The 25,775-nt window shown below is 38.9% G+C and overlaps 4 protein-coding genes across 4 annotated transcripts; 2 read left to right on the top strand and 2 right to left on the bottom strand.

Moving 5' to 3' along the window:
* The first annotated feature begins 720 nt into the window (after positions 1–720).
* eslec (eosinophil lineage-specific marker) lies at positions 721–5,672 on the top strand. Its single transcript, XM_084712480.1, has 5 exons — positions 721–1,155; positions 2,969–3,060; positions 3,168–3,302; positions 4,404–4,515; positions 4,728–5,672. The coding sequence occupies exons 1-5, from the start codon at positions 873–875 to the stop codon at positions 4,793–4,795; spliced, it is 690 nt and encodes a 229-aa protein (XP_084568606.1). The 5' UTR covers positions 721–872; the 3' UTR covers positions 4,796–5,672.
* A 429-nt stretch (positions 5,673–6,101) lies between these two features.
* Positions 6,102–12,954, top strand: fgb (fibrinogen beta chain). Its single transcript, XM_084711557.1, has 13 exons — positions 6,102–6,265; positions 7,257–7,289; positions 7,396–7,490; positions 7,698–7,800; positions 8,452–8,520; positions 8,742–8,856; positions 8,966–9,072; positions 9,354–9,468; positions 10,127–10,246; positions 10,370–10,492; positions 10,629–10,723; positions 11,122–11,312; positions 12,352–12,954. Exons 1-13 carry the CDS (start codon positions 6,185–6,187, stop codon positions 12,581–12,583), a joined length of 1,479 nt encoding a protein of 492 aa, XP_084567683.1. The 5' UTR covers positions 6,102–6,184; the 3' UTR covers positions 12,584–12,954.
* Positions 12,955–14,463: 1,509 nt separating this feature from the next.
* LOC146305211 (fibrinogen alpha chain-like) lies at positions 14,464–16,466 on the bottom strand. Its single transcript, XM_084711558.1, has 4 exons — positions 16,224–16,466; positions 15,777–15,960; positions 15,550–15,695; positions 14,464–14,837 (listed from the first exon to the last, which is right to left on the bottom strand). The coding sequence occupies exons 1-4, from the start codon at positions 16,329–16,331 to the stop codon at positions 14,490–14,492; spliced, it is 786 nt and encodes a 261-aa protein (XP_084567684.1). The 5' UTR covers positions 16,332–16,466; the 3' UTR covers positions 14,464–14,489.
* A 3,093-nt stretch (positions 16,467–19,559) lies between these two features.
* On the bottom strand, positions 19,560–24,746 carry LOC146305210 (fibrinogen alpha chain-like). The gene is made up of 7 exons (XM_084711556.1): positions 24,620–24,746; positions 24,312–24,495; positions 23,672–23,817; positions 23,263–23,361; positions 22,716–22,877; positions 21,316–21,988; positions 19,560–20,607 (listed from the first exon to the last, which is right to left on the bottom strand). Exons 2-7 carry the CDS (start codon positions 24,454–24,456, stop codon positions 19,904–19,906), a joined length of 1,929 nt encoding a protein of 642 aa, XP_084567682.1. The 5' UTR covers positions 24,457–24,495; positions 24,620–24,746; the 3' UTR covers positions 19,560–19,903.
* Between the last annotated feature and the right edge of the window lie 1,029 nt (positions 24,747–25,775).

Here is a 25,775-nt window from a genome sequence, read left to right as displayed (position 1 = left end):
ATACATCTCGTCAAACTACGTTGTGCTAATGGTAGAGGGGCGTGGCAAAATGTTGTTTTTTGAAGCCCTGGGCTGAGAGGAACTTGGGTTGCCATGGATACAACATACTGACAAAGATAAAAGAATAATTTTGAGTGAATTATGTAAATCACTGGAGGGTTTATATGAATAATACTGAAGCCTAATTTTACGTTTCATATCAAAACATAATACTTTTATATTATATTACATTGTTATATATAATATTATGTTTTATTTATATTATGTACTTTTCACGACTACTTACTTTTCTGACAACTTTTCACTTTTACCCACTTCACAAATGCTTGTACTTTCTACTCCTTATATTTCAAAACAGGCTTGTTGTTATTATTATTGATTATTTTGAAAAAAAAAAAGTGAAAAAAAAAGTGAAAAGGCAGAAATTACAGCATATTTAACAAGGCAAGAAGGCAAGGCAAAAAGACATAAAAGATGAAACAAAAAATGGAAATGACATAAGACAAAAAGCTATGTAGAAGAAGTAAAAGACAAAAACTACATAAAAGATGTAACAGGACAAGAGAAAGACACGATGAAGAACTAATTAAAAGAAGTAAAAAGACAAAAATGACATGAAGACATAAGCCCAAAAAGCACTACATAAAAGATGTAATGACAGAAAATGTAACAAGACTAAAAAAGACATAAAACAAAAAATTAAGTGAAAGACAGATCCAGATGAAAAACTATGTAAAAGATGTAACAAAACAAGAACAATTTACCAACACAAAAAAGTCATAAAAGTAAGTAAGAAGTATCTGTACTTCTACTTGAGAAATTAATGTGTGGACTTTGTTGACAGGTCGCACTCCTTCCTCTTCATCGTCATCATGAAGTTGCTCGCCGTGTCTCTTGCACTCTGCTCCCTCCTGACCTTGAGCCGAGCCGTCCCGCTCAACGGCACCCTCGCCAAACACATGGGCATCTGCGAGTACGTGAGGCAGAACAGCCACAACGTCATCGGAGCGTTCATCCCGCAGTGCGACCTCCACGGGAACTTCCTCCCGCAGCAGTGCTCTGCCTCGACCGGGTACTGCTGGTGCGTCGACATCATCACCGGAGAGGAGATACCGAACACGAGGAGGCCGCCGGGGAGCGCACCGTTTGACTGTGGTGAATCAACTTCTGATTTTTGTTGTAATGTATGAAATGTGAAGTGTCATTTTGATGGACTGAGTTCTTGAGCAGTGGTGGAATGTGCATTTATTCTAACCTACCACCAAAATCTACATCAAGTGAAATTTTTCACCACATCTAACATGTGTGCTAAGTTTCATGCACTTTTTGCCCCTTAAAAATGCGACTGAAGAGGACAAAAAAGAAGCAGAAGGTCGGCGCTCGGGCCTCAATTCTAGCACCATCTAAAACCATCCCCAGTGTATTAAACTATCTGAAACAAGTCCTGAGCTTTCTGTTGTAGATACTTCAAGTTGTCATCAATAATCAGAACTGAAAATGAACATCGTAAACTTGTGATCTGTGACTTTTTTCCTGCTGTTAAACAACAGGACCTCTCAGTGCCGGAGATGCTGTTCTCCTTCCGATGAAGAGTCTGAAGGGAGGACTGACCGGGTCGTGGCTTTTCCATTTTCTCTTAGAAGTTGCCAAAAATGCTCCCTACTACCCATCTACCTACTCGCCTCTGTTGGAGATGAAGGACTGAGTGGATCATGACTTTTCCACACACAAGACACTTGTGGGAAACAGCAAACACCTTGTTCGTTCACAATCACGTAACTTAATTATTACCAGTAAACAGCAGGACCTACTCATGTCTTACTGCCTAAGATGGACGCTGTTTTCTAGGGATGAAGTGCGACGAAGAGTCGGCAGAGAGGATTGACTGGGTCGCCTCTTTTCCACACAGAAATTCAGCAACTTTCACATATAAGTTGCCAAAATATAACCTACAGCACACTCATTGAAAACAACAGACTGATGATGCTGGAAGCAAGGACTGACCAGGTGCAACTTTTCCACGTGTAAATTCAGTTATTTTTCTCATAGAAGTTGCCAAAAACACGGCCTGTTGCCACATTACTGGTGTTTGTTCTTATGGTAGAGATGTGTGGGACGGATCTCTTTTATTTTGAAAGTCCAGCATTATCCAGTGAAGGATCTGTTCTTGACTCTGGATGTTGTGGATCATGTTCAATATAAAATTAACCCAAAGTCATTTTCCCTACTTTTAGGCAGACTGAGATATTTATAAGTATATTAATATATAAATATATAAGTATTAAAATTAACTCAATCTCAACCAGCTTCCACAATAACATGCTGCTTACATCTGAATGCATCAAATATGAATATTAATTAATGTAATATAACACTGTCAGAGGTCCTTCTGTTGTCTGCGTTGGTAAATGGAGTGTGGTGCCACCTAGTGGCATTATTAGGAATGAGACTGTAGAAAACAAAAGTGCAAGGCGTAATACTGTTGTACACTGTCTCACATTTCTACAAATATAGTACAAAGTGACAGAAAAAATTCTGGTGATTGATTTTTTTTAAGTTTGACCTTAATTATTTCTTCTGTTTCTATGTCTTAGGACTAGCTGCAAAAAGTTTTCACTAGGATAATTATTATTTGTTTATATGCACACATATAACACAACAGTGTTTCACTCCAGCCTCTTGCGGCAGAAATGAGAATTATACAGAAAACTGTTTTAATTCCCTTGTTTCACAAATTAAAACTTTGAAGAAGTCACTCACTAGACAGCAGATCTCCAGCAGGCAACATGCAAAAAATACTGCGCCTTTAAAATCCCCAATATTTTAATTAATAACTAATTTAATTACACATATTTTTGCTTTCTAAAACACGTAACTGAATTTAAATGTGGTAACTGCAGTTATTGAATGATTAAATGTGCTGTCCGACCTGCAGATCACTAAAATATTTAAATTATATTTTTTGCAGACACAGATTTCTACTGCCCCATCGGCTGGTCCCACTTTGGCAAGCGATGTTTCATCTTCATCGACAGCCCGAAGACGTGGTTTGAAGCCGAGGTGAGGACGGACGCAGGCAGTTAATGTTCACAGCTGATCATAAGTCCACTCATGTTCATGTTATGAATAAAAAGTGCAAAAACTCTTTCTTCTCTCGTCACCGACAGAATTACTGTCTGTTTGAAGGAGCAAACCTGGCGTCAATCCACAGCTATGAGGAGAACCACTTCGTCCAGGATTTGACCAGAGGATTCAACCACGTCTTCCCTGAAAGCTGGGTCGGCGGCCATGATGCCGTATATGTATGGAAATCTTTTCATTTAGTCAATGTTATGACCTACCATTCTGCACTTTGAGAAGATTTTTTTTTTTTTTTTTTTTTTTTTTTTTTTTTGCAAACACCATAAATGAAGTACAGGTTTTTTGTTCATGTTTACTAAATTTATTCATCAAAACATGTATGTAGTGAATGAAATTCACTGGTAATTTAGTTTTAATACCTAAAACTTCCAATTAAAAAATGTAAGGATTTGGGTTTGCAATCAGGTACAACAAACTTGAGCAGTGTAACTTTATAGATGTAATGTAAATGACCATAATTAGTGAAATTATTCTTTCTAAATCCCCCTTTTTTCTCTGTGCTGCAGTAATAGTTTAGGAACCTTGGTACCCAACGGGAGTGCAGCCTTTGATACAACTGACCGTGATAATCAAATCGTCTTGAAATGTTGGTTGGTCTTAAAACTGGTTCAAAGAATTCATCAGAGGAGGAAAGTTTTACATCAGGATCATAAGTCTGAAAAACAGGACGTGTTCATAGTTATGCAGATGACACACAACTGTACGTCTCTGCTCAAACAAATTATGCTACAGCTATAAACTCCACACTGCAGCTGGTTTAATGGAGGGATCAAGAAACAGCTGATAGAAAGTTGAGGATGCAGCGTTCTTTAGTTACGCCCCAAAGCTCTAACGCTAAATGTTTTTTAAAAGAAAGCTATTTATATCTTCTTCTATTATTATCTGCTGAGTTTTATCCATGTAAAGATGCATTCTTATTCTTTTAATTTTACATTAATTATAACATTATATTCCTGTTTTTATGTTAATTCTATGTCTTTTTCATGTGAAGCACTTGATGATTGTAATTTCTCTGTTTTGAAGCACTTTGGGCTGCATTTCTTTTTCTTTTTCTTCTTTGTATTATTATTATTATTATTGTTTTTTTTATGTAGACATGGCCAGCATATAGCATATATAAATACAGGAAACAGGAAAGGAGAAAGTTAGGTTCCAAAATGAGCGGGACTTAAGGAGTGTCAGTTATCCTTTTTTTTTTTCAATTATGAGAAGTAGAATGCATTAATATATATTTATGAATCCTTGTGTCTTTCTATCCGCAGCCCTCTTTCTGGATGTGGAGTGACGGCTACAAGTTTAAATATGCAAAGTGGTACAGGGACTACGATATGGACATGAAGAGAACCGAGCACTGTCTGAAGATAAATTATGGATGTAATAAGTTACACACACACACACCCACACACACACACACATTTAATACTCGGCCTATTTCAATATTCCAATGCTGGAAAATCTAATCCTAACTCCTAACTAAGATCAGACCACATAGAGTCTGGATGGTTCAGAGTCAAGACACGAATCAAATCTGCACCAAAACGCAGACGAGTCGCTGAATCCTGAAATGTTTGTGTTCCTCACTGCAGATGGGTGGGAGTGGAACTGCGCCGCCTGCAATGAGACTCTGCCTTTTGTTTGTGCCAAGAGGATCTGAACGCAGACAAATCTGACAAGTTCCTCGACTACACCTTGCACGATCGAACAGTTGGAGTAACGTTTCCTCTTCAAAATCAATTCCTCCCCTGTTTTTCCTCCTCATTTTTGTTATAAATGATCAATAGAAATTATACACATCACTTTTAGAGGTTAGTTTTCTTTGCAGGCCTCAAATTCTGAGGCAAACAGTCTAACTTGTGCTTGTGTTTCATATCTGCTGAAAAACATGTAATTCTAGTATTAATAGAATTGGAATTTGTAGAAACTATATCAATAAAAAAAAATGCACAGCAATAAAGTGTTAAGCAGTGATGGTTTGTAGATTCTCTCTCAGCCAATCACTGCAAGTCTTCTTCATAGAGAAGAATGAAGTACTATAATGGTTTGTGTCACAAAATAAGTCAATTATTAATTTCTACATGTGTGAAAAGATTTTGATCACCTGAATGATGATATATGAAACCAAACAAAACAAAAATATGGATGGATTCCAGTTTTTGTAATTTGATTCCTAAATGGGACTTAAGTTTAATTTCTTGCCTCAGCTTATATGAAGGGTTCTGGTTATGCAGCACATGCTTATAGTTTAGTTTGGCATAAACCACAAAAATATTATATTATGAACAGAGAATTAATCCAATAACCAAACTGTACAATGTTGCAAAGTTTGTGTTTGTTTGTTGAGGCTCACGAACCTTCAAACAAACATCAGTTACTCAATCGCTCTAATTTCCCGACAGTGACGGAGTCACTGCAGAAAAAGCACAAAGTGATTTAAGGTTTTCACTGTGTGTTTGCCTTAAAGTGAAATGTTAAATTTCAATAAACCTGATCTACAAACACTGACATCAGCCTTGAAAATAAAAGAAAAAGAATTCCACACTGTAAAAACAAAACAAGTTGACAGTTTTGAGCACAACTCAAACTCTTCAGTTTGAAAAAGTTTTACTAACTTGACTTTAGTTGAGATAATTTACTTTTCTTCTTTAGATAATCTTAAAGCTTTGAATTTTAGAAACTGTGGCAAAGACCTCAAATCTTTAAAAATCACAAACTTGGCTGCAGCTGCTCTGTTTGTTCTGTTCTTCAGGCACCTTTGCACACAACAAATTCTGACTAATGAGTAAATACTTCTGTCCTTTTGCCCTTTTGTTCCTTCCTGAACTTCACACTGACCGTGTGCAGCAGTGACTCAGGTTGAATAAACTGTCCCGGCAGCTGTTGACCAGTTTTTAGGAGATCAATAAACGTGGGGGCGGACGTCGACTCGCACACAGACAGAGGATAAATATCAGGTCAAATCAGACTTCAGGGACAGACAGAGGGAGTGAAGGCACACTGAAGACAGCTGACGAGATTTTGACAAGAGTAATTTTATCGACAGTGGATGATGAGGGCGCTGCTGCTGCTGTATCTGTGCGTTTACACCGCCTGGGCGGATGTTCTGGAGTATGACGACTATGACCCGGTCAGTGTTTTCACCTAAGTTTCTAAAAGATATCACACTGAACATCAAAGAAATGAGATTACTATTTTACACACAAAATGTCTAGATTATTTTCTTCATGAATGTACGTATATTTACAGATACAGGCAAGCGTAACATGTTGTTTATTCAAATATAAGAGTTTTTGGGTTAAGACTGAGTTCAACCTAAATGGATGAGACAGTAACACAGAAAAGACAGTTCCTTGGTGTATCTGTTGCTGCATACAATGCACAACAGATGTAACAAGATGAAAACAATGTAAAAGATGTAACAAGGCATAAAAAAATGGAAAAGACGTAACAATACAAAAACAACCTAGAAGAAGTAAAAAGACGATGTGAGGTTCAGTGTTTGTATTTTTTTCACTGAGGTTTTTTTCATTAGGTATGCAATAGTTTATCTCATCACAATAAAAACAAAGACTCAGTACTGTACTGGACTTCGACTGTGATATTACATGGATAATTATTTTATTTTATTGTTATTTGATGATTGTTTTTGCTTTGCATTCATGCATCATGGCTGGCCACGTATATACTACATTAAAGATAAAAAGCAGAAGCACTTTTAGTTGTAAAAAAAAAAAAATATATTATACAAAGAAAACCTGCTCAGACTTGCGATTTAAGTTTTTTTAAATTTCTTTCTTAATATTGTGATAAATATCATATCATGGACTTTTTATCATGATATTATCTTTCTGTGAGTTTTTGGTATCATTACATCCCCAACATTCCCAGTATGTTAGAAAGACCATAATTAAATAATGTTGAATATTAGATGCAACTGTAATGTTAGATTATGATCATTATGTGTTACTGTTTAACAATCCAAGCATATTTTTACATTAAAAAGAAAAAATCTAATTATTTGTCAGGGTTTTTTTTTAGTAGAACCATCAAACATGTCTACCTCGACGGGACTACAATATTGAAATAAAGTTCACAATAGTTTCCTTTTTCTTCCACAGGACACCAACACTGCAGCAGAAGGCAACGGCACAGTATGTAGAAAGAGCTTCAACTATCCGACTTCTATCGTGAATTTAATTCCTTTTGGTATTTTGTCATTTATTGATTTCAACACATCTCATTTCCTCTTCCCTGCAGGGTGTAGATGCTCGTAGTCACCGTCCACGACAAGGCCACAGGGACAGTTACAGCACTTCCCGTTATTCTCCGTCCCCTGTCGGCGGCAGCGGCAGGTATGTTCACATACATATTCAAGAAAGAAAGAAAGAATGACAGACAGACTTGTTCTTAATGACTTACCTGGTTAATAAAGGCAAAATAAATGAATCAAAAGTGCAGTTTGGCTGACATGCCAGATGACATCACTACTTTACCTATGCTGTTGAAAACCAAACTAACAGAGTGGTAGATCAACCCTGCAACTCTTGTTTTTCCTCCAGGTATCGCGGCCGCCCCACCTCATCTTCAGTCAGCCAACCACAGGCGCAGGAGAAGGTGGAGCAGCCGGACGCCGGAGGATGCACACACGCCTCAGAGGAGATGGTAGGACACCAATAAACGGTCATCAGAGAAACCAAACGCTGACTTTACATGTTTTAGCTCAGTAGCTACAAACTGCAGAACTGAAGAAATAATGAAAAGTAAATGGCTGCTGGGTTTAGCGTCTGGTCCAAAGACGCTCTTTTATAAGCCTGGACATGATTCATGTACCCACTGATTTTCATACATGACAGTGAAACCAATCATGAAGGCTACTTCATTTAATTTTTGGGGGTTCTGTCGAGCCATTATACCACATCCATGTGCAATAAAATCCATAAAATGTAACATTTTTCACAAAAGTGTAAAAAAAAAAAGATTAACTACAAGTGGCAAAAAATGGGGCTGATTTCCAAATTTGCCTTGAGAGTTTAAAATAATTAAAGAATTATCTGAATGCAATAAATTTCATATCTAATTTGTTCAAAAGTCAAAGGAAATCAATGGCTGTCAGGAAGGTCTATCCCTGTCTTTGGTAACTGGTCAGTACTATTGTAAAGTACACTGTGCTAAAGCATTCAAAACCACTAGTTTGGTCCAGCGAGTACAAACAAGAGAAAAAACAACAAACAAACAAAGAAAAGGAAACTTGGAAATAGAAAAGGAGAACAAAGAAAGATAAAATTACTAACCAGAGACTTTCACTTCCACCAGGGTGTCTTGTGTCCCAACGGCTGCGAGCTGAAGACCGCCCTGCTGAAGCAAGAGAGGAACGTCAGGACGGTAAATGAAACTAATTCACTGAACGACTTTGAGTACATTTGTAATTTATATCTTTTTATTTTTTCAGAAGCTTTTTCTCAGCAAGAGAATTTGTAGAGCTCATGAATCAGGCTGCAAGATCATTTAAATGTATAGAATCTTTTACTTGCATTGTTGTCATCAAGAGAACATTTTCACTGACTGATCTTTTATGTATCTGTTACTGTATATGTTCCTTACAGAGCATTAACGAACTCAAGCCTCAGGTGGATGAATTGTCTCGATCCACCAACACCGTCTACAACTACGTCAACAGCATCTCCAACTCTCTGAGGGAGAGGCAGAGAATCATCAATGGTGAGAAACAGTACAAAACTGTAAAACCAGGACTCCTTTTATTCTTTTTGAATAATTTCTAGTAATATCAGAGTCGACAGAAAGTGTTATTACCTCTTCCTCCTCTCAGACAACAGCAGAACGGTCGGTCAGTACACTGATCGAGTGGAGGAACAACACGCCTACATCAAAGAGACGGTGGACACCGTCTTCCCTTCCAACATCAGAGTGCTGCAGGTAAATACATGACATGAATCAAAGAGATGAAATGTTTTATCACTTTCATTTAAAAATGATGTGGCAGTTACAGCCTGCTACTATTTTTTTTTTTTATAAACTAATTTACCCTTTCAAAAATGTTTCTTTTTTATTTGTAACCAAAGCACCAGGAACCATTTTAGAAAAAAACTGAGCATAAATGAAAGAGATCTGCAGGTCATGGAATCTAGTTCATCCAAACTTAATACTCTTACAAATACCCTGAATGTGATGTGATGTATAATGTGCTGTGGTCACAGGGGATCCTGGACAAGATCAGGTTGAAGATCCAGAAGCTGGAGAAGGCCATCCAGGGCCAGAAGGAGGAGTGCAAGGAGCCATGCAAGACCTCATGTCCCATACCAGTCGTGTCTGGTAAGCGTGGTGCCCCCATAGAGGCGAGAGAAAAAATAGCTTGTCAGATTAAAGCATAATCAAAAGTCACAAAATACTCACCAAAAAAAAAAAAAAAAACTATGCACAGTCATGTTAGACCTTAAAACAAAGGAACTACAATTCGTTTGGCATCAAGCCGTCATCAGGGAGTAAGAACAAATGAAACAAAAGTCCCTTTTACGTTCCTTAAGATGTGTTTAGCAGAGGATAGGGAGCAATTGTTGAGATCATGTCAGAAAAAAGAAAATCTTCTAGGGAAAATCATAGTATTCATTGACAAGTGTAGACAAAGAGCTGTTGTATTGTGCTGTGCTGTGGTAAAACTGACTCAACACAGGGCTAAAAGGTGACAGGGTTAACTCTTAGCCCAGGGCAAAGGACTAAAATATGCAGCGTGAAAAGCCCAACCAGCACATTTCAGCCCTGCGTTTGTGCCATTTTCAAGTGATAACCCCACAAACTCGAGACTAAAGCTGCTCCAAAGCTGGGCCAGCAAGCACTAGACTAAAGATTTTGGAACATGCCAGGATTGTCCCAATACTTTGCATCATTTCCAATAAATATTGGTTTATACTTGATAGGATATCAATATGTGCATTAGTTTTTCTCTGTTTAACTTTTCTCCTGTGTGTTTCAGGTAAGGAGTGTGAGGACATCTTCCGCCGTGGAGGAAAAGACTCCCAGATGTACCTGATCCAACCCGACGCCTTCTATCCTCCATACAAGGTCTTCTGTGATCAGACCACTCAGAATGGAGGTGAGAATATGACACAGTTATGCCAAACACACCAGTAGTTTAATATTTTTGACTATTACTTACCTGTTTAGGCATCTAGTAAAAGACTCTGTGTTTACAAAATAACTTCCTTTATCTTCCCAGGATGGCTTCTCATCCAGAACAGGCAGGACGGCAGCGTCGACTTCGGCCGCCGCTGGGACGAATATCGACGTGGTTTCGGCAACATCGCCTTCGACGTTGGCAAGGGTCACTGTGAGACTCCTGGTAAGACTTTAAAATTATAGAACAAGATCTAAAACACTGTGTTGAAGGGAGCTTACATTCATATCCACCATTATTCAATTCAGTTACCCACCAATTTGCAGTGACTAGCGAACCGTTCTCTTTTGTCATGTGACAGGTGAATACTGGATGGGTAATGACCGCATTAGTCAGGTGACCAAGATGGGCCCCACTGAGGTTCTCATTGAGATGGAGGACTGGACAGGAGCCAAGGTGAGGTTTTGATTTACAATAGAAATGATTAGTTAATGGACAGAAATTGATCTGCAATTATTTTTATAATTGGTTAATTGTTTATATGATTTTTATAGCAAAAATTCTCTGTTTTTTGGTTCTCGAATGTAGGATTTTGCTACTTTGACTTATCAACGCCAAACTAAAACATGGTTTGGACTTGTTATATCAGAGTTCCATGTCTTTTATTTTTAGGGAAACTCATACAAAAGTAGAATAATTAGCTTTGTGGAGAATTTAATTCTCTTTTAAACCTTGCTAAGATATGGTAAACAGGACATATCATCACAAATCAAAAAAATTCCACAACAGTTTTTAAATCACAGATGTCTTAGTTTGAAAGGAAACTCAAAATTCAAGTTTCTGCTCCCATTTAGGTCAATGCCAAGTACACCCAGTTCACAGTCCAATCAGAAACATCCAACTACGTGCTGGCGGTCGACGGTTACTCAGGTAACGCCGGCAACTCTTTCCTGGAGGGATCCTCAGAACTCTTTGGTGAAAACCGCACCATGACCATTCACAACGGCATGATGTTCAGCACCTACGACAGAGACAACGACAACTGGTAGGTGTCCTTTTTGCAGGGTTACGTAATGCCATGTGATAAAACTTCAAAACATCTTGTAATTTCATCAAGTCTTCCAAGTAAAATGACAAAACATGTTACGCATTACAGACTCCTGTGTCTTAAACTGTGCTAACGTTAACTAAACTTTTTTTTTTTTTTTTTTGGCTGACTTCCTCTAAGAGACGCATGCGATGATGGATTAGCCTAGCAACATTAAGGCTAAAACACCACTCACCATATAAGCTAGTTTCACACCATAAGTAAACAGTACATGAATGTCTAGCAAAGGCTACACACCAGAAAGTAGTACTGCAAAGATCATTTGTGCTGAACAGGTAATAGCCAAGGCCAGAGATACTCAACCCGCTTTGCCCAGGGGCCACTTTTGCAAATTGACAGGAAGCCAGGGTTAATTAACAATTATTAATAACAGTAAAGTTTATCAGCTAAAATTTTAATTTTTCTTGTAGTGCTGCCAGGCAGGAACACAGCTCTAAAGTTAGCATGTTTTGACTTGTGATGAAGCCTGTTTTTAGAAACTTGTATATAGAAATTGTCATTTGGCAAATTTAACACCATGGTAGGACTGATAAGAGGTGCAAAAAATAAATAAATAAATAAATAAATAAAAAAATTGAGATGTTTAAAAGATATTGGGGCACCTGTAAAAGCACAACACTAATTACATCCAATATCTAATGTTAGCAAACCATAGCTAAGTAGCTTGCTAATGTACATCATTTTTTAGCTCGCTAGCTAGCAAGCACTTAGCTTTTTCCCCAAGCAACTTCTTTTAGCCACTGTCAAAATTTGCTTTCTTTTGAAAGTTAAATGGTGTTGCTGGAGGACCTGTTAAAGCAAGATATAGCTGATGATTGATATGGATTAAGGAGCTAGTTAGCTAGTGTTTTGCTAACATTAGCTATCAGATGTAACAAGCACAAGATATGTTTTTCTTCTGTACATCATTTTGTAAAAATCTGTCTGTTTTTCATACATCTCAACACTTTTCTGTATCTGTGTTTCCCTGAACCAGGACCCCAGGTGATCCTTCCAAACAGTGCTCCAGGGAGGACGGAGGCGGCTGGTGGTACAACCGCTGCCACTCATCCAATCCAAATGGCCGATACTACATAGGCGGCGCCTACACGAAGCACATGGCCAAGCACGGCACAGACGACGGCGTCGTGTGGATGAACTGGAAGGGCAGCTGGTATTCACTGAAGGCCATCAGCATGAAGATCAGGCCTTTCTTTCCCTCCAACTAATCATGTCGGAGAGAGAAAGGCACACATAACACACACAGGAAACCGCCAAAATAAAAGACACCAAAGTAAAGTGTCTGTGCCACCTTTATGTTGATGGACACACATTTACACACAATTAACATGATGAAATAAAAAAGACTGAAAGAAACACAGAATTAAGCTCATTAAACGTTAAAAAAGATAAAGAGTAATAAGAAATGGTTTAATGTCAAGTAAACTTGTCACGTCTACAGAGGAAAAGTCATACTGGTTGTGAGTGAATGTGCTGTGATCTGTCCTTCCTTGTTATGTGTGACGTCTTCAGTGTGCACTACTAGGACGAGTTGATCACAACTGTCCTCTGCTACTCAATAAACACATTGAGGAACATACTTTCTGTCTGGTCTGTTGCTTGTGTCACTTATTGATTTTGGACAAGAAACTAAATATGAGAGAAATATGTAAATATGCAGATTTGGTTTCAAAAGAAGTCAAAACCTACCACAGTTTGTCTTTTATTTACTGATCTGATGAATTAAAAATGACAAAAAAAACCATAATTAGACGTACATAGAAATGACAATACAGTGAAATAAATGATACTGGAACAGAGAGAAAAGAGAGGAGGTTATAAGAGCTTTTTCCAACATCCACAGCCAGAATTTGAAGAGAAACACCTGGTTAATATTTAAAGATCTTCAAAGTCTAAAAAAGGAAAAAAAAACAACAACTTTTTGACGAATATTTTAATGTGAAGTTAATGTAGACAGTAAAAATGAGAGGAGGTTCAGAGAATGACTCCAACATTTCAAGTTTTACCTTCAAAACATTAATATACACTTAAGATAGAGGATCTTGTTATTTGTAACTTATAAGAAGCTATAATTAGAAATCTGTAATCACTTTAAACATTTGTCTGCATATGAATACAGAATGTGTAAGAAAGGGACAAGATTTTGGTATCAGAAGTGTTCTGGTTTCAATGGAACCCACCTCCCCTTGTACACTTTCAGCTGAAACTATCATGGGTCAACTGCTAGATGTAGTATAGCCTTATACTTAGTTTTCTTTTCTAAATTTCTGGAGCTAAAATATGTCAGATATGTGCACTGCAATCTTACGCCAGTGGCGTCATTTGGAGCCTGCGCAGTAGAGATCAGCGCCAGAGCTGTGCTTTCAAGTTCCCCGCCTATACAGCCTAATCAATCACTAGGACTCAGGACTAGAACTCACAGAAACCATCTTTAGGAAAAATTTATCTGACATGTACTCTGATGTTTTATCTTGGCCAGTGCGTCATGTGCTAACATTGGGGAGACAGGATTTACAACCTAAGAGTAGGGAGGTGATACAGATGCCACAGCTTCTACTTTTATTGCTATGGGTTAACGGCATCTTGCAAAACAGCGTGTGTGCAGATATATGTGTGTGTATATATTTGTGAGTTCTATAAAAATTAACCCACATACAGATGTCATGGGAACATTAGCTCTAGAGACCAAAACTGTAGGCTGTAAACGTGTTTATTTCAGCTATAAAGTCTGACATTTTAATATAGCTCTCAGAATAGCCAGCCTCAAGTGGCCATTTGTGGAACTGCAGTTTTTGACACTTCCACAATTGCTTTATTTTTCAGCCCCAGATGTTGCTGCTTGGTTATGCCGTCATAAATTGTGATTCATGCAGTAATTTGCTTTAGTTTTCATTTAAATTGATTTAGAAATGTTTATGTTGCTGTAAAGGTTGAATGTTCTCAACTGTTGCATTAAACCATGTAACTACATCAGCCACAGATGTGCTCATTAGCCCCGACTGAACATTTTAAACATGCAACAGGAAGTCCGACAGCATGGAGTTTATGTTTATTTGTATAAACCCTTCCAGTACAAGTTACACAAACTGTCAAATCATCCTCAGTGAAACCCTTTCATTGCAGCTCTGGAGGACTGAGAGCGTCCACATCTTGAGACACCTCCAGCAGCTCCTCCAGAACTACCTGGTTCTGTCCGATGTCCTCATACTCCGTCAACAGTTCCCTCTTGACCTTCGGGATGGTCTTGTACTCTCCGGACGGGTACGGGCCTACATCTATAGGCTGCAGTTTGATGTGTGGGATGTCTTTAGGAGGAGCAGCCGCCTTCCTTCTCTGGATGACAGTCCTGTCCATCTGGTCCATGTCAGTTTGAAGCGTCTGATAGCTGGGATGATTGACGCTGAAGGGCAGCACCGACCGACAGGAGCCAGAGCAGGCTCGCAGCTTCATGTCAATGTCCACCTGGTGACATAAGGAAGACGTCAGCAACAAGCAGTAAACACAACATTAATCAGGCAATATTCCTGTTTCCATCAGTGAATTGTTAAGTGAATTTTGAAGTTATGGAATAGAAAAGGTTGATGAAATGACAAGATCAGAAAAAAAAAGTTTACAAAAAGTGTTTATGCTCACTTGAGGTGGTTTTTGACTTTTTTGAATATTGAATATTTCTGAATAAGTTTGGTGTAGCGAACATTTAACTTGAATGACTGATCAGCTGTTTACGGTCCGAGTCTGTACTAATACATCCATGATCGCTGCACACAGATCTTCCTGTTCTGCATTGGTTTTCAATATTTTAGTTTCAGCTGGCGTTCTTTTAATTTCTTCATCTTGTTGAGCCCTCTTCTCCTGCAATGGTATAACAGTTTTCTGACTGGACACTTGGCGCCACCAGCTGCTAACATCTTCATCAACCAACTCATAATAATCGCATAATGGTAGTTGATGGAAACAAGCATTCATTCACAGTTTTCTTTTAAGAAATTTGGTTAAAATTTGTGATACATTTGGATGGAAACATAGACACATCACAAGTAGCGGTTTGATCCATTGTTAAAAGGGTACGATTAGTGCAACTTTAAGGCTAATATCATCTAAGAACATTGATGTACTGTCGAGTCTGAAAGAAGTATTCTTTTGAAGTTGTAAACACTCTCACATCACACCTCACCTCTGTTCGATACAAGTCCTCGATTTGTTTCTGGGCGCTGTGACGCAGCTCATCGAGTTTCTGCGACAGCCTGGACGATCGATTCCGTAGTGACATGAGGTTCCTGGCCAGTCCTTCAGCCTGTTCCACAAACTTCAGCTCTGACACTGGAGACAAACACTGTATTAATCAGTCTGCGTTACTTTAATCATTACGTATATTCTGTCCAGAATACCAGTGGATCTTACTGTATCTGTTGACGATGACTCTCCGGTTCTTGTTGTAGATGTGTGTCATCAAAGTCATGGACTTCTCAGACCAGTCCTCAACCTCCTTTGCATTCTGGCAAACCTTTCTCATTTTTCCCTCCACCTTGCTCTCCATCTGTGAGATCAAACCCTGGAGTCTGCAGCCAGAGGGGCATTTAGAAACCTTTGGAGAACATGAGGGTTTACAAATATGTCTGAGAGTGTGTGACGCCAATATCCACTTCCAATACACTGCAGCAACATTTAACTATGAACTGCCAGGCATGATAAGTTGGTCCAAGCTGTAGAAAAGTAAATAAGACAGAAAACACTTTTTCTTTTAGGGCACTATCACACCTACCTTCATTTGATCCAGACCTTCTGACTAAAATTATATTATATATATATTGTAGCAAAAAAAAAAAGTTATATGCATGTGTTTCTCACCCAGTCATCATCTGAACACAGAGCGAAGTCTGATTTCGCTCGACAGCGTTGCCTCCTGGACGTCTGGACGTGAACCGGGGGCTGTCGGCCATCTTGATTCTGCTGCATCAGCCTCACACACACTGCAGACAAAGAAAGAAAGAAAAAGAAAAACAGGATTACTCAAACATGATGTTGCACAACCGGTTGTATTGCAGCAGCGTATTCGGTGTATTCACTGGTTTGGACAGGATTAGACTCATATGAATGTTTTTTATTATTCAGTTTTAGTGGACAATAAAAGGCTTAAGCTTCAACTGCTTTTTTTTATGATTTGTTCTCATTAAATTAGCTGAATCTTTCTTGTTGTCATGATTTTACAACACTTTTCTCACAGGCCAATGTCATTTTACCTCAGTGAAAAGATCATTTTACCTTTATTTAAAGTCCAAGAAGACAAATTAAAGATAAATAGGACAAATCACAGATATGCACAGTAGCACAATGTAAACTAAAAATGCATATGTAGACTCCTGTTTGCACTGGATATTTAAAGGCAACATGGTAAAGATTTTTTTTTGTATTGAAGTCTAAAAATACATGTAAACTATGATATTTTTTTATAGTTCATCTATGAATGATAAATATGACATTATAAATGAAAACACTGAACCAGACAAATCATCATTACAAACATGAAGCAGTTTCATTTTCACACATCCTAAAACATGAGAACATAAACACTGCATTATGTCAAATCCTTGTCATATTACTGTAATTTGCTTTTGATTATAAGATTCCAGTCACTTGTTTTTCAGGCGAAACATTAAACTGTGTAAAAGTAAATATAAAGTGTACTGAAACTGTCCTCATTTCTGTCCAACAATGTCTAAAATCAACCTACACTTTGTTTTTAAACATCTGCAGACGTAATTTGCTGCATATTTTGCAATTAAAATTGACCATTTTGACATTAAAATGTATTTGAAAGAAAATGTGTGTAGAATGTACGTGTATATGTAGTGTATAAATGTATTCCTACTTTTTATACTCAGGTTAGAAAATAAAAGCTAAACATAAAACATAGATACTCATGTTTTTACATGATCAGATGACACAAGTCATCTATTTGAATTTATACCACTTTGTAGAGCTATTTTTCCTGTTAAAAAAAAAAAAACATTCATTATTCTTATTAGTCTATGTTTTCACTTTTTATATGCAATAATTCCATCTATAGTCAAAAACAAATGTGAAGAAACAGGTCTAACTTTTCTACTACAATGAACAGAATTGCTTCTATATTCAAAGACAAATTTGTTGTCATGGTTGTAGGATTTTTGGTTTGTTTTGACTTGCTTTGTGTTTTTTCCCTGTCTCCCCTTCCCCCTCCTTTTTCTCTCCAGGGCAGTGTGTGTGTGCAGCGGCGGCAGTGATTGGCTGGCTCATCTCAACTACACACACCTGGCGCTCATCTACTCATTCACCTGCAATATAAGCCTGGTCAAGACGCCACTCCTGCACCAGATTATACCGTTCCTGTTGGTAAAGCAGCACAGCTTTTTTCTTGCGCTCCTGTGGTTTTCTAGTGTTTTTTTTTTGAGACGCTAATTCTTCTGTGTTTTTGTGCAGCACCTGTGTGCCGTCCAGTTGTTTATGCAGCCCTCGTGCTCCAGGGCTGTCTCCTGCTCAGCCTGTTCCCGCTTCACCAGCCAGCCGACTGCTGCCTGCACCTGCCCTCGCTTTTTGTTGTCTTTTTGTCCCGTGTGTGGGAGAATAAACCTTTTTGAACACTTACTGTCTCAGTCTCTGCATCCGGGGTCCAGGCCCAGCTCAGAACGTATCATTTGTCAACATTTTTTGTTAATCAGTGTCCAAACAGGTTATATTAAGTATTCTTGTCATGTGTACTGTCAAACACTTTTAAATACTTTTTATAGACACTATGCATTAAATAAAAGTGCTTCTATAGATTAATTTCAATGGTTTATTATTTTGTAACAAACGTTTCGATACTTTTCTTCTTTGATATTTTGTTTCTGTTAATCAGTGTCAATAAGTCACATTAATTAACACTTTTTGAATACTTTTTAAAAAATAAATATTGTACACTGATAAAGGCAAAGACAAATTTTGTTGGAACAGGTCTTACGATAATTCACAATAATTAATAACTAATAACAAATATTGTATATATACAGTGGTGGACAAAGTACTCAACCCCAGTACTTGAGTCAAAGTATAGATACTCCTGGTCAAATATTACTCAACTACAAGTGAAAGATGGTCAATCAAAATTTTACTTGAGTTAAAGTACTAGAGTTCTTGCTTTTAAAAATACTTAAGTATTCAAAAGTACATGTTTTTAAAAATACTTAAGTATTCTAAAAAGTAAAAGTACAAATTACAAAGTACGTTTTCTAATATCAATACATTCTGTATTGTTTTCATGATGCATTTACAGAAGCTTGTAACTCTCTGAAACCATCTAATGATGCACTGACTTGCTTGTAGAACCACTCTGCTACACAAAGCCTATAGAAACACCTATAAAAACTTCAACATAGAAATACAATCAAAAACAAAACGGACAGCTATTGTCAATTTCTGATGTAACTGTATTAAAATCACATCATAACATTAGATTGAAGCCGACTGTAAGGAGTTCTCCAAGTCTGTTAAATAACTGAGATGTCTTTCTGTCTTCAGAGGCAGTATATATACATGAATTATGCTGTATTTTCCACCCCAATAAAACAATCCAACTTTAATGAATAATTATAATAACATCTTGACATTTAATTTAGTCTTTCTCCTGCCATCACCATTACTGCTTTTTGTTTGAATGAAAGAGGGAGAGCTTGCTTGTTCTTGTTACAGAGAGCACCTTGGATGATGTATTTCCACTTTTACATCAATCCCATTTGAGAGGAGCTACTGTGATTGGTTTTCTTTTGTGAGGAACACAGCATGTGACCAGTTGCATTTTAGAAAAGAAAAAAACAGCAACAGCTGACTTCAAGGCTTAGTCGAAAAGTAACAACAACCTTCCTAGAAATGTAGTGGAGTCAAAAGTATAATATTTGTCTTTGAAATGTAGTGGAGTGAAAGTAATAAGTTTCCAAAAAAACAAATACTCAAGTAAAGTACAGATACACAAAAAATGTACTTAAGTACAGTACTCAAGTAAATGTACTTCACTACTGTCCACCACTGTATATATATCTAACAATATGTGTCATTCTTTTTTCATTGCAAAAAAAAGTCCTTTAAGTACAAAAAAGTAAATGAAAATTACACAACCTTTGAGTGCAATTTGTTTTTCTAGACTAAAATGACACAACAACCCACAGCAGCTGAAGTGAACATCGTATCTTTATTGATCGAGCAGAGTTCAGTCTTTGGTCCGTACAGAGTTGAGCAACAGGGAGAACATCAGGTCGTTCTGAGAACACGGGTCAGATAATCTACCAAACAGGTCAATGACATTTACACAAGAGAAGAAGAATCAACACAAACATTCGGGGCGACACAGAGACTCTGTTTGACATGATTTAGAAATCTCAGAAAGATTGATGAACAGGTCAACATTTGAAAGGTCTCAGACCTCTATTTTTGTGCCAGTTCTTGTTTTGAACTAATTTTCTTGGGCTTTAAATACTTAAGTGACTTTATTTTGTGTTATTTGATCAATATTCGTATTAAAAAGCAGCAGCTCGAATGAACATACGAACGGTTTTCAGGCTGTAATTTGCGCTTTTATACGTCACCCACACGACTCCATTCTCGATCTCATACGGCGTGTTCTGCTCCGGGTCGTACGTGCCTTTATAATAAATCCCATTCAAGTTCGCTGACTGGCAGTTGTTGTACCACCACCCGCCCCCGTACATCTCTGCGCAATTCTCCTCCCACTTATCATTGTCTTTGTCGAAGGTGCTGAATTTCATCCCGTTGTGGGACAGGTAAGACGCCATGTCAAAATTAGGCCTCACCAGAGCGTCCCCGGCATCCCCTGTGTACCCCGACACGTGCAGTGGGTACCCCTCCTCCTCCGAGCCCACCCTGATTGTGTACTCAGCACTGGCTACACCCCCGTCCCAATCCTCCAGCTCCACCTTTAGCATGGTCTCACCCTGATTGGTCAGCAGGTGGAGGTTCTGGTTGCCTAGCCAAAACTCCCCCTTGCCCTTTGCGTCGACCGAACCGAACCCGTTGCGATATTCGGCCCAGGTACGATTGAAGCTGAGCTCGCCACTCTCTCTTTGCTGGACTAACAACCACCCACCCATTAGCCCCTCCTGCTGGCAGTAAACCTCCACTTCCTGTGTGGAGTCCGTGGGTCTGATCTTAAATAGGCCGTTCGTTTCCCCTGTCAGGTGGTTCTGGTGGGCTGCGACACAATCTGCGAACAGAGAGGGGCACACCGCAGACCGCGAGTTAGCGTGGATCTGCTTTGGCTCAGCTAACTGAAATGTGCTGCAGTGATAAAAGTGCTAACAGTCACGTTCCCCAATTTGCCCTCCGCTACATCCCATTTTTGTCAATTTGTATTTGGAGAACTGGCACAAAAACACGAGGCCTGGAGCCAAGGCCTGGAGCCAAGTCCTGGAGCCGAGGCCTGGAGCCACCACTGAGCTCATGTTCTCTGGGAAATTTCAGGGAATATGGAGGATTTAACATCAGGAAGAGTAAAGTTTGTGCATCTTCATACAAGCAACAAGCTTTTTTTAAAGACTTATTCCAATAAACTAAATATCTTAAACTCTAATAGCTTACATGCTTAGCTTAAAATGAAACTTTCACTGTCGAATGGCTAACACTTCTCTCAATTTACATTTACATGAAGCCTTAAAAGTGCATCATAGTCTTCAGTCTCCGGTTTCATGGTTTACATAATTACCCAAATATTCCTCAATAACAATCTAATACACCACACTGAATGCAAAAGTATTTAAGCTCTTGCAATAAACAATAAAAATGACTGTGTTCACTTCATATTTTTGGTACATAAGGCTAGATAGCAAGCTAACCGATGCTAAAGCATGCTGTCTAGCTGAATCTGCCCCACTGGCTCTTGCAGATTTTTACTCCTGGTCGGATGTTTCGGTACCTTTTCCTACATAATCAGCCTGCCGCTCAACGCGGGTATTCTTCAGACTCCGTGCGTGGAAATCAGGAACGTCAACATCTGCTGCGTCCGTCAGGAATCCACCGAAGTCATGCTCAAATGGATCCCCCAACCCACTCTTGGTATTTCCGAAGAGGCTTCCCTTGGTGCTACCGGTGTGGTGGACGGTCCTGGTTGTAGAAGAGGAGGAGGAGGAGGAGGATGCCTGAGTGAGGGAGGGGAAGATGGAGCTCATCCCTCCTCCTCCTCCATTGAGGTTTGTCATGGACTGGCACTCGGGGCCTCCTCCCATCACTTCCTCCACCCTTTCCACAGGCCCGTCCTTTGTGTGGACGACGGTCCTCCTGATGGTCTTGGTGCAGGCGATGTGCTGGGTGGACACATGGCCTGTGCCAGACTGGCTGAAGCCGTCGAAGCCCGGGCCACCAAACAAATCGGTGTGGCCTCCGAGCTCAGTGATGGAACTTGATGACGTGGAGGAGGAGGAGGAGGAGGAGGTGGAGGAAGAGGAAGGGAAAGAGGAAGTGGATGGGGATGATGATGAGGATGAGGATGAGGATGTAGATGGAGAGAGGGAAGTACCTGGGTCCTTGGAGACGGTTGCTGGGGATGTGCTGGAGCCTTCCGTCTCTAGGGTCAAACGGACCGTATTCACCTGGGAAAGAAAGATGAACTTTAGTGTGAGCGTGCATGGTTCTGGAAACTGCAGTGTCTGTGCTTCTGTGTGAATTTTGGCAAGAAAAAGAAGTGATTTCCAGGTCATTTCAAATTTATTCTCAGGGAGTCCATGTAAAACTTGTCAAAACTGACAATATTGATTAAGTATGGATCAATATTCTCATCTCTTTGGAACATATTTAGTGACTGTTCAGTTGCAACATGAGAAAGATTGTGATCAGCCCAGTGGGACGTGCCAAAACAAAGCAACGACTAAGTTGCAGTAAATCACCCACCAGCTACACTGGAACTAGATTGGCCATTGCTGCTCAGCTTTGCCACCATTTTTTATTTTAGTGGCCACTTGAGGTATTGCAGTGATTATGATTCTTTCCATTATGAATTTTTGATCCTCATGGAGTTTTTATGTTTATAAAACTTTCCTTAAGCTGAAAAAAACAATTTAAAAATCTGTGATGTCACTATCTAGGTATCCAGTCTAGCGTTATAATATATATGACCGACAGCAGTGTAAGCCATTAAATCGGCTGTACGCTTTGTACTGGTGTTCCTATATGCCAAATACCATGTAATGCATGATTATCAAGCACAAATTGTATATTCCATCTTGTGCAGTATTCCAACGTTGCCGACTCTAGTGTGACATCATTCCCAGCTGTAGGATTATATCAAGAGCTGACAAACCATCATAATGTGTCCCTCACCTCTGAGAATACGTCTTCTGTCTGCTGTGCTGCCAATCCTGGTGTGTCCCCGGACTTGTAGACACTGTCCACGGTGGAGTCCTGCAGCCGCCTGCTCTTCATCACGTACAGCGTCCCCACAGACTCAATGCTCTGAGCTGAGTGGGAGTCCAGTTGGTCAATCTGGGAGGAAACGGACAGAAAGACAAAGTGTCTTGAGAGTGGAATGAGTTACATGTGATAAAGATTTCTAGAGGTCAAAATATATTGGCATGTTCTATGATTTATCCATCACAATAAAGGATTTTTAATTTTTCAATTCCCAAATGCTTGAGACTCAGTTTTTGTGTTAACCTGTCATAACTCTGATACTTTCAGTGGAAATGCAAAATAAGACAATTACATTTTTTCACTTATTAGATCAGTGTTGTTGTGCAATTAAACTTTACAGAAGTTGCAGCAGATGCAAGTTTTTTGTTCTTTGCAAATCAGCACTCTCATTCTTACGGGACAAAAATTGGAGGTCATGTTCCTTGAATGGTTCGTGGGTGTGGGGTTCGGTCCTTACCTGTTTGCTCAGTGCCACGTAGCTGTCCTTGTCCACGTTATACTCGGTGTAGCTTTGGCAGGATCCTTTGCAGGCACGGAGCTTAATGTCAATATCCACCTGACGGAGGAGAAAAAGAGTCGGAAATATGATTCCTCTTTAACATCAGACTGCAACATACAGTGGACAAAATTAAAGTTCAGATGAAACGGCTTTTTGTGGGTGTGGTATAACCCAACATACCATGCTGTTACTAGCTAGCTAGAAAATTAATGAACTTTACCGCTGTGCTTTTTATCTATTAAGCAGTTTGCATTAAGATTTCTGAAGTAAAAATTGGGGACGTTCTCGGTTTGATGGTCAATATGACTGAGCTCAGGAGTACAGATGAGTATAAATAAATGTAAACAAGTATTTTTTGTCTCCGTACCTCCAGCCTCTCCATCTCAACGACCTGGTCCTTGACTCGATCCTTCAGGGCGGCCAGGATCCTCAGCTGTCTGTCGATCTTGATCTTCATGTCCATGATTCTCTGACGGAGACTCTGAGCCAAGTCGAAGTACTTGTTGTCATTATCTGCAGAGGAAAGGGGGATGCATTTAAATGACAAAAATGACAAAACGGGGAAACTGACTGACACAAACATTTAGACTCTGATCAGTATTTGTGGAATTCTTAATACTTTTAGGATTTTTTAAACTTCTTCATCGTGTCCTGTGGTTCTCTCACTTGAACTGTTGGCTACGACGCTACACTGCCCCCCATGACTGCCTGATTAACTGCTCCGTTTTGTCCGTTCTTTTCAGAAAACGTACACAGATATGAATGAAATGAACTGAATGAATGAGCCTTAACAATATATTAATATTGTAATAAAAACGTGTCTCAATATGTTACAGGATTGTGACAATACTTGATTCTTATTTTTATTCTATTTAATAAAATGACGGCTACTGACTGTTAAAGTGTTTTAATTTCTTGTTTTACAATAGTATAGACATAATTCAAGCAATCATTGTCAAAGAGAGTTAATGCCAATTTTTTTCCTTTGAAAAAAGGAAGAAACTAACCAGAGTCAGTGACGAGTTTGTCCTTCAGGTAGTCAAAGGTCTGTTTGGTCGTGTGGTCAGTAGAGCGGTAGTTGGCCTTGTTCTGGTCCAGGAGGCTGCGGATCTTCTCGATCCTCTTCAGCAGGTCGTGGTCGTTTTTATCCATCAGACCCTGAATCCTGCAGCCCGACGGGCACTTAGGACCCTGATGGAGGATGGGAGAGACGGGTGGAGGCACGGTGAGTGGGAGAGAGACAACATCTCACACAGGAATCAGTTAACATGTTCAAAACTAAGGATGGAAGCATAAATCAGGAGACGATCTGTACCCATTCATCACTGGTGCAGAAAGGCCACTCCTTCTGACTGGCACATTTTTCACTTCTGGTGCCGTGCTCCACCGGACGAGTTCCTCTGGGGTCGAGAATCTAGAGGAACAAAGACAGAGTGACGATGTTCAGAGATTTGTTCTTCAAATGTGCCATACTTATTTTTTCTTATTTAAAAGTAAATATAGAATGGAGTTTTTTGATGAGGATTTCTCATTCAAACATACATGATAAAATCTCTATGAAATATGTTGTCTGAGAGACAAAGCCCAGGGTTTTTATTTAAAAAAAAAAAAGGCTATAAAGAACTAGCTACTAGTTTCATGCAGAAACTACATGATCTCAATAAGGTCTGTGAATTATCTTGAGTAACCGGGTCATGATTTCTGGAAAGAGACACTGCAGTTTATTTTTCTTCCTTTTTGTTTTGCACAAGCTGAGTGCCATGTACTTCCATTATATTGGACAGAACGCAGATATTTCCAAAACTCACACCAAAAAAATCTAGATGGATAAATAGCACTACAGGCCAGAGGAAAAATATGTATTTTTGATTTGGGATAAAAGGAATAGCACAAAATAAACAATCAATGAATTTGCGTGACATTCACTCGCGTTCACATCATCAGCTGATTAAAAACAGAAGTGTGATCCCAGCAGAGAGAGAAGCAGCGTGTGAATATGGACAGAAATGTCGACGTGATATAAAAACTTTGGTTGATCATGTAGCATGAAGTGTGTGAACTACACTGCAGACTAGAGTCCGTGTTACAGTGACAAAAGGAAAAATAGATCCACATCATATCCGCTTGTCTCCTTCTTCATCTCCCTGCAGTTCTCACGCATTATGCTGCGTTCAGTTTGAACTGGAAAGTCGGAATTTTGACTTACCAGTTGATAATTTCAACGGTATGTTGCTGTTCGAGGTTGCTGTGTTAAATGTTCTCAAATTTAATAAGCTGTTGTCAATAACTAAAGATATAAGTAATCCTGGCCATTCAGTATTAATGTTTAAATACAAAAACACAAATATTGTGCACCGTTTAGTAAACATCATTATATGGACTCCAGGTAGGAGGAAAAATAAAATAAATAAAAAACAAAATAAAAAAACAGAAGAAATAAACATGAACTAGTTCATTTTTGGGACTGTGAA

This window comes from Lutjanus erythropterus, chromosome 23 (genome assembly GCF_056507025.1).
Source record: "Lutjanus erythropterus isolate fLutEry1 chromosome 23, fLutEry1.hap2, whole genome shotgun sequence".
In the NCBI taxonomy this organism is placed as follows: Eukaryota; Metazoa; Chordata; class Actinopteri; order Lutjaniformes; family Lutjanidae; genus Lutjanus; species Lutjanus erythropterus.
The sequence above is the reverse complement of the archived record's forward strand: the minus strand, read 5'-3'. Positions and strand labels throughout refer to the sequence as shown.